The following is a 9,068-nucleotide window of genomic DNA, read 5'->3' as shown; positions in this document are numbered from 1 at the left end:
CAATAAACGCGAATTCCAGAATCAACAAAATTTTATACATATTTTCAAACATACCATATTTCTCTGAATAAGTGCACGGGCGTATATTTAAAACTTCGTCCGAAAGGGAGAGGCTCCTTTTTTTTGGAAAAAGGGGGCTTAATTGAGGCTGAAGGGTGGAGGGGGGGGGCTTACATTAATTTTCCTTTAAACAAACTGTAGCTTCATTTTGACCAAATCTTCAATTAAAAGATAAAAGCTACAACATCCAAGTAGACAGAAAGTCAATAACTGGAGGGGACTTTACGGAAAGGAAACTTTTTCCCCTACTGATTATGTTGCAGTCGAAACTGAAAACGTTATGAATAAAGTGTCAGTAGGAATGGATTTCTCTTGTATCCTTACTATTTGCGAAAATGAGGAAAGAGGAGGCTTAGTCAAAAGGGCCAAGGGCATGGGCCCTGATTCGGGTGGATCCGTATCAGAACGTGGGCTCATATTTAAGGAAATATCGTTGTTGGGAATAAAAATAAATCACCTCCCACTGAATGATTAGAGGATATTTTCATCCTGAATGTTCTCTTCACGTCTTCACGGCAGTCGCAAAAAAAAAAATTACCATTTAAATATGCAAAGCTGTTTTCCTTTTACGCACAACCTTAGGCTGAAAATGATTAGAACTAAAAAAACTCGAAGTATGCCGGTAAACTATGACATAATAATTAAAGAAAGGTAACAGTAAGTCTTTGAAGTAAAATCTGTCATTTTTTTTACTCAATGCAAGTCAATGTTATTCTGAAAATGCACATACGTTGCTCCTTCGAAATAAATACATTTCTAGAATAATTTGAAAAGAAAAAGCCATCATTGACTGATGTCTTTACTTCCCTTACTAGTGTAGAGCCTCCCACCGCCCCAGATAAAATATTTAATATTGTATGGGCGACACTTCTGGAGGCTATCGAACGAGAACCGCGGCTGCTGCAGAAAAATAATTTCATCGGTTGACTTACTTTGATAAAATTCTGACCACAACAAAATGCAAAAGTTCTGAGATGCCTGCATATAGAACTTTTAAGTTTAAAAGGGCTGCAAGGGTCGTACATCTTACCAAAACAAAATGAAACTTTAAGTATATACACAACTTGATCAGCCAACGAAGCTCGGGGAAAACTGTGAGCTTCGCCACAACTACCTTGGTAGTTAACAAAACATCACAATATCTCGGGTAAAAGGTAAAACACAAAAAAGTCATAGAGCGTACCTTAGGTTTACTGAGCAACCTTTTCGCGTACAAAAACTGCTGACTTTCAAAACTCAACAAAATTCATAAAAGAACATCTTTCTTATTCTGCTACGCATTTCTTGTCACGTGTACGACTTGTGCTCTCGTTAAAACCTTATATGTTGGAGTGTCTTAACCGAAATTTGTCAAAAACCAAAAAGTTATTTACGGGGGAAACTTCAAAAACAGTTCCATAGACTTTCACTGTGAGAAAGAACAGAGGGTCCCACACAGAACCGTGGCGGTTCTGTGTGGGAACCGCCACGGTGCCCACACAGAGGTGGGCACCGTGGCGGTTCTTTTGTAATGCGCTGCAAGTTTACGCCGACAAATTTGCACATCAAAAGGGGGTGCTTCTGTTTGGGGAAAGCAAAAAAATTTTCCTCTCACCATTTTTACAATTTGAATCTGCAGCTGGCTGGCAGCAGTTAGCCGCTGGCTCTATCGTATGAATCATTTATTCAAACGAATATACAAAGAAGTTTTAAAATAAAGTTAATTTTAAAAGCTAAGAGGAGACGGCTTCATACTTCGTTAGGAAAAAGAAAAAAAAAACATAAAGCGATAAATGAGATGCAATGAATGTAAAAAATAAAAAAAATATATGAACTTCATATATTCATTGCATCTCATTTATTACTTTCACGGGTTTATTACGAATCAACTTAACGGCCTGTTCCCAGTTGGCTTGTTAGCTCAATTAGTAGAGCGCTGCACTAGTATCGCAGAGGTCAGTGGTTCGAGTCCCGTACAGGCCTGATTTTTTTCAGGTCTGATTTTCGCTATTGCATAAATAGCGCTATCTACTGCGAGGATCGCACATCATACGTATAAAGCGATAAGTTCAAGTTTTAAAGTTCCTTAAACTGGGAGACACAATGGATTTAAAGTAAATCGTTGTGAAACATAACATTCACATGTTTAAATGATGGTGTTGGTTATGATGTACAGATTACTGAGAAAAAAACGTTTTTTGAAGAAATATCGAGCTTTATTGAATCACTCCCTGAAGTTCGCCTTTCTTTGTTTTTCCTCCCTTTTACTTGGACTCCTGGTAAAGTTCTCAGAGTGAATTAAAGGAATCCCGTCCCCAGGGTCCTGACGCCCTTGATCAGCAATTATTCTGCTGCATAAGGGCGACGGAGGCTCCAGGAAAGACACTTGAAGCAAACTTCCGACACGTTGGCCGAACCTTATAGAAAGACTCTGCCTCGCTGGTACTTTCGCTTGGCTCCAAACTTCGACTCGTCGATCTCCACTGTTTTTCCTACACCTCCGATCTTCATGTCAGCGTTCATAATTTTCGTCGAACATACCGTTCGTAAGTCGCTCAGCGCACGGATCACTGTAGGCTTTGAAAGGCTAGTCAGTCTGGCGATGTTACTTCCAGAAGCCTTGCTAGTCCACAGGAACATTAGATGAAGCCACGTACTCAACGGGATGTTGGAACCTTCGAAAAACCAGGTTCGAAAGGCCAGGTTCGACAGCGGCTGTTTGTACAGCATCGGTGGTGTGTCGGTAGTATGTCGGCCGACGCGTCGGTTGGATCAGATTCGTTACCTTTACCTCATCTTTTAACGGCAGCGGAATAGACTAGGCGCTCGTGAAGTAGGCCTCAATCGTGGAGCTCGTGTAGCACATCGGCGTCAATGCAAGAACTTCCCGCGGCGCATCGGCGTCACTGAAAGAGCCTCCCGCGGTGTATCGGCGTCACTGCAAGAGCTTCCCGCGGCGCATCGGCGTCACTGAAAGAGCCTCCCGCGGCGCATCAGCGTCACTGCAAGAGCTTCCCGCGGCGCATCGGTGTCACTGCAAGAGCTTCCCTCGGCGCATCGGCGTCGCTGCAAGAGCTTCCCGCGGCGCATCGGCGTCGCTGCAAGAGCTTCCCGCGGCGCATCGGTGTCACTGCAAGAGCTTCCCGCGGCGCATCGGCGTCGCTGCAAGAGCTTCCCGCGGCGCATCGGCGTCACTGCAAGAGCTTTCCGCGGCGCGCTAACGTCAAGTTTTTTTTCACTGATATTTTTTTCACTCGCGCGATGGACTTTACCGAAAAGGAGGGATTACTAGTCGTTTAGCGGCGAAAGTAACCGTTTGAAGTTCCCATGACAACCCTAATTACCTATTTCTCTCATGGCCAAAATAGAAATTACAACGAGGAATGACTTCAAACAAGATTTAAAAAGACATCTTTCAATCCCAAGACATCAGTTTCAGAACCCAGCCTGTAGTGGACACTTATCTTTTGAGTTAGCCAGAGACATGTTTTCTTCTACGTTTCAACCAGAAAATAAAATGTCAGAAGAAAATAAATGTTTCATCTACGACCCCTTGCGGATGGTTGAAAACATTGCCGATGATTATTATTGTTTTATTCCTTTGTCAACCCTCTCCCTAAAGCACCCAATGAAAACCCTGTTGATCAGTAGATCTCCATGGCACTGAACTTGAAAAGAATCTGCGTCTATGAATTTGAAGCTTCAACACCCCCCCCCCCAGACAAGCCCTGTACCCCAGGGATAAAATTGAGTTTAAATGCCCTAGCCAAGTACCAGATTTGATGGCCAGGAAAGGAAAAATCAGTGATTGTGACTATTTACACATCCGACCAAGCTTGAAAACATAGATTTTGTAGACCTCCTCTTATGAGCCATTTGCTTGCAAAAGTAAACTATTTACCCTTTAAACACCTCCATACCTAGGTATTTAACACTTGAATTCTGGTGGAAAGAATTAACACTTCCAGTTCAAATTATCCGCCTCTGCCAGGCAAAGTCTAAATCCCCCATGCCCGGGCACGGACGACGGTCAAAAGCACCTAAGTTGCTCATGGAGATGTTGAAACTCTAAATTCATAGACGCATAATGTCTATCAAGTTTTTCTTGTTAAATAGTCCAAATCATAAACGAGGAGTTGAATTTTGAACCTGCGCAATAGGAGGTAACTAGGGGGGTTGTGCCCACTTATGTTCGTATCGCTCGACTCTCCCATCCCCTCCCGATCAAGCCTGAAACAGAATCACATTCATCCTCTGTAATCTCAGTACGACTTACCTGGTTTCTCACACACGATGTCTTTTTCAATGGCCCTAAGTCTTTCCAGGATAAGTTTCACCTCTTTTTTTTCCAGGTGGCTTCGTCATCATCTAGCCTTACTTGAAGGACAGCAGCCGTTTGCTGGACTTGGAAAAGCATAGCGCTCTGCAGAAACAAGTCATTGATGATACCATTTACTTCTGTTTTTTACCAAAGAAAGAAGATCATCATCCATAGCATGACCCATACACAGCTGGCAACCTACAAAGCAACAAGCAATCGGAAAAATAAAGAAAATTTGGAGGCTTTCAATTTCGTCATAATCACTGCACCCCATAAGTATACTCTGAAGAAACACAATGTTAGACACGTGAGGACAGGGTAGGTGACAGAGCAATTTTTTTTAGTTGACATGTGAAATGTATAATATTTAGCATATGACAAAAAAAAAAGAAATGAATAAAACACAGCTAATTATACCTTTCCCTCGCCAATCAGATAATTGATCCAATGTGTTCTTCTCCATACCACCAGTCAGCCCCAGACTTGTTACCAGGGTCTCCAGCTTTGAGAGGCAATCATTGAAGAAAGGTCCAGTCCATTCTGTCACATCAAAATGGCCCCACTTGTTCCTCACATCTTTCCTGACATAATCAGCTGATGTTTGAATAGCAGCACAAAAAATGGCAGTTGGGTAGTAGTTAAACTGCAACAGTTGAAGGATGGCAGTCACGTCTAGTGACTCATCAAAGGCTGAAAACTCTGCAAGATGTTTGTCACGCAAATACAACTTGGCCAGGTCTACTGAACTGCTAACAGTACAGTTGTACAAGTTGGTATGATTACCATGGTTGACCAGATTGTTGTTGATATTCTGAAATTTCAATCTTCTTAGGTTGGGATCAGTGTTAAGCTGATGATAGGTCAGCGTCCCCAGGGTACAAGGTGGGGTCAGACAACTGCAGTATGTGTGTAATGAGTGTCCATTCCTTGTTTGATGACATCTCGTAAAACTGGAGCAACAACTTTGATAATGGCTATTCCAGTAACAACCCATCTTTTTTCAGAATCAGAGAGAATCATCTCCAATGATTTTTGTGATGTCTTCTGACAAAAAATCTGGTTACCGCAGAATTTGACCATTCACATGTCACTGGCAGAATCTGGGAAAAAAAAAAACACGGAAATTCATTATTTGAGTGAAATTAATTTGTCAAGACCATTGATTCCCACTTTAAGGGCCTTATTATTCTTGCGCAGCTGACCTTCAAAATTTTCAAGTCGGATTTTTCGTTCCTATGCGATCGAGTTAGACCTTGTGGAAGCCAGAATATTAAGTAGCACTATTATGGAGTACTCTGTTTGGAAAATAACGGCTATCAAGGTCTTAAAGGTGACTGAATAAGGTCTCGAGTCAACGACACTACAATTCTCTAAAGCGATGAGAATTGTGGCCGTAAAACGAAACCGAACTTTCGGACTTCAAGCAGGGCCTCGCGACAATTTGACGATTCCATGGCCCGGTAAATATTATGTTTGTTACTGCCAAATATATTCTGGTTTTTCGCATTCCCTTTTCAACCCTTTGTAGTTTCTGTTGCGTCACTATCTTTAGCGTTTGTGGTGTTTCTGCCGCGGAAAGCTATTATTCTTTGTATTGGTTAGTTTTGTGGAACGTGCTCAGGAAACTTTTCAGTTCTACTCAACGTGTCATCGTGTTAAGATCCGTAAAGCTCAACGTCAAAGCTGTGAAATCCCCAACGTGGACACAGAAGTAAATCATTCACTTTGTGCATGTTATGTATCATAGTACTGAAATCTAAAGTTTGTTTTCGTAGTTCTAAGGTAGTTCCTAGTCGATCTAACTATAGTTTTTCGCTGGATTTATCTCCTAGTTTTCGAAACCGCTTTGTACATTATCTTTATACTGCCCAATCATCGCTTCGCTACGCGTCGCTTCTTTTTCAACGTTCTTTACGTCTAATCGCTCCGCTTCAATAAATTTGTTTACATCCTTACTGTAGTGAGCATCATTATTGTCGCGAAAGTTCTTAAAGCGCGTCAAGAATTTTCTGTCCTAACGTGGGATTAAATTATCGTCCTCTGAGTAACGTTTTACGCTCACATGTGTTCAAAAAGTATTGTTTAATTTAAGATTTTGTGTCAAATAGGTCAGTATACTTTCAGAATTTTCAATATGACTGTACGAAATTTCTTGCCGTGAAATCAAGTAAAAAACGATCTAAGCATGATGAATTTTACCGTAATGGCTTTGTACACGTAACAAATTTGTACGTTTTCCACTTAAAACAGCAATTAAGAACTGTTTTGAATAAAACTGTGGTCCGAAATATGTCTTGGTCATTTTCGTCTTGCTTCTCTTTAATAGATACCATGAAACTTGAGTTATCTGGTTCTGTCCTCGTGTACCGGTTCACAAGAGCCGATACAAAAGACCGAACAATACACAACAGCTAACCAATGACTCCTAAACAAAGAAAGAACAATGGTAATTCCCTTGTGAACCGGTACACCAGGACAGAACCAGTTAACTTCACTCAAAGAAATTTGCATATTCTCTTTGATCTGCATGACTTTTTGCCCACATGCGAAAATATTTGGCGATTTTTATCGTTCATGTCGATTTTTGTGTAAAAAGTCAATCGGGGAACAAATAAGCGCAGCAATGCGACAGAAAAACTCCTTTGGGGGCAAAATATTTCCTTAGGGGAATGAATAATCGCAGCAATGCAACACAAAACCTGCAGGAGACAAAAAACTGCGATCGTAACTAGTCGCCAACGTGAGTTACGAAAATCGAACGATATTGGAAAAGACCGAACTGAACTCCGAGCATTATCCGAATGTTTATATTGTTACGGAAGGATGGAAGGACTGACTTGCTCTCTGGATAGCATAGTATCTACGACTTGACAGAAGTCCATAGATACAAAAACTGGCAGACAAACTAAATTATTTCTCTGAAGACGAAGAGCCGGAATGGCTGGTGAATCTTAATCCAAGTTTACTAGATAAATCGAACGAAGAAAGACAGTTAGATGAAAATGAAATTTCATCACTTATTGAAGAAAATAGAAAAGGCATCGCGACAACGCGCCAATACCGTTCTGCTTCGCATAAATCTATCATGCACTCCCCAAAAACTCCGCGAAATTCGCCCGCACCGAAATAACAATTTGGCGTGTTGGATAATAAATAACTTATTAGCCGTTTTGGTGAGTTGTATCGCTGAGTATTTTGTTCATTATTAGTGATTTAACTCGCTCTACGGGCTCGTCAAAATACAGCAAAACTCGTAAAAATACTCAGAGACACTACACAACAAATGTCTAAGAATCCAACTCAAGTGAATTAAGGCCTGGGTCCCATGACTATTTTCTTTATATTTCACAAAGTTGTTCATAACTTCCATGAAACTGGACCGATCTCAGTGAAACTTTGCCAAAAGTCGAGACTTAACCTTCTTTATCGATTCGTGACGTCAAGGAACAGGTGTGAAATTGGATACCTCTAAAACCCTGCAGTTTAAGCGCCGAAAATGCTGTGTGCCATTACGAGCAAATTCCCACTGTGTATTCCCTCTATAACAGTGAATAAACCGCTCATTCAAATCAGTGGAAAGATAATCTTAACAAAAACGCCTGGAATGAGAGTAAAACTTCTGTTATTTTTGGTAGACATTCGATCGTGTTTTACTTAGTTCAGATTTCGCCTGGAACGAAGTGAAATTTCAGCCATGTTCGGCAAAAATATTTGAAAACAATGCAAAACAAAACAAACAAACAAACAAACAATTCTCGAGAGTACGCAGTACTGACTGGCTACAAAGGGTTAGGGTTAGGGGGGAGTGAGTGTTGAAAAAGAGGAACTATTAGAAAACATATGATGTGATGAGACCTCAGAATGCAAGGAATGCGAAGTTGCGAACTTTAACATGATTCTTCGAAATTTTCAGGGGGGCATACCCCCGGACTCTGGCGCTCGCAAACCACCCTCCCAGGCTACGTACTTCCCTGAAAATAGATACACACATTAAAAAAGGAAATGCATGTGTTGATACAAATTCATGTGGAGTGAAACAGAAACATAAGCTCATCGCGTTTTGCGTGAAACTCGAGTAACTGTCAACTGTTATAGCTCGAATATACTAAGTAGAACGACTTAAAATTCGGGAAATATTTCACTGCTGGACCTGAAGTATTTTCGGCTTCGTGTCCGGAAGCTCGTGGAAAACACTGCAATTCACGGCAGCTTAAAAACTGGTAATCGTACTCTTTAGCCATGTAAACAACAATAACACTGCCTAGGATGGTAGAGCTCGAATATATTGAGTGTAATGACTTAATATTCGGGAAAATATTCGACTGCCGGACACGGAGTATTTTCAATTTCCTGTCCGAAAGCTTGCGGTGAGCTTCAAAGTTATGAATACCGGCATAGCGGTTGTCAAGCTCACAAAAACTCACACTACTGTGGAAATAGTGAAGTTTTCAGCCATATAAAGAAGGATTTGTTATTATTAACTGAAAATTAAAAAAGAAATTGACTGCCTGACAACGAGTATTTTGAAAACACTGCCCGGCTGCCGGACATAGGATACACAGCGTTTTTTCATTTTGCTTGGAACAGGCAAAACTAGATGTTACGGCTAGATTGCAGAATACCCGGCCACTCATTTACATGTCATTGAATAAGAATAGCCTCTATTGTGTTATGTTTCGTTCTTCAGAGCCTCACGAATCTCGATGTT

At 41.0% G+C, this 9,068-nt stretch overlaps 1 protein-coding gene across 1 annotated transcript; it reads right to left on the bottom strand.

Moving 5' to 3' along the window:
- Positions 1–4,194: 4,194 nt before the first annotated feature.
- LOC111328702 (uncharacterized) lies at positions 4,195–5,411 on the bottom strand. Its single transcript, XM_088726170.1, has 2 exons — positions 4,778–5,411; positions 4,195–4,558 (listed from the first exon to the last, which is right to left on the bottom strand). The coding sequence occupies exons 1-2, from the start codon at positions 5,352–5,354 to the stop codon at positions 4,476–4,478; spliced, it is 660 nt and encodes a 219-aa protein (XP_088582296.1). The 5' UTR covers positions 5,355–5,411; the 3' UTR covers positions 4,195–4,475.
- Between the last annotated feature and the right edge of the window lie 3,657 nt (positions 5,412–9,068).

This window comes from Stylophora pistillata, chromosome 6 (genome assembly GCF_964205215.1).
Source record: "Stylophora pistillata chromosome 6, jaStyPist1.2, whole genome shotgun sequence".
Lineage (NCBI taxonomy): Eukaryota > Metazoa > Cnidaria > Anthozoa > Scleractinia > Pocilloporidae > Stylophora > Stylophora pistillata.
This window is presented reverse-complemented; position numbering and strand designations above follow the sequence as displayed.

Coding starts and splice junctions, on each gene's coding strand:
- LOC111328702 (XM_088726170.1), bottom strand. CDS start 5,354: ATGGGTTGTTACTGGAATAGCCATTATCAAAGTTGTTGCTCCAGTTTT. Junction 4,559..4,777: donor ATCTGATTGGCGAGGGAAAG/GTATAATTAGCT, acceptor GTTGCTTTGTAG/GTTGCCAGCTGTGTATGGGT.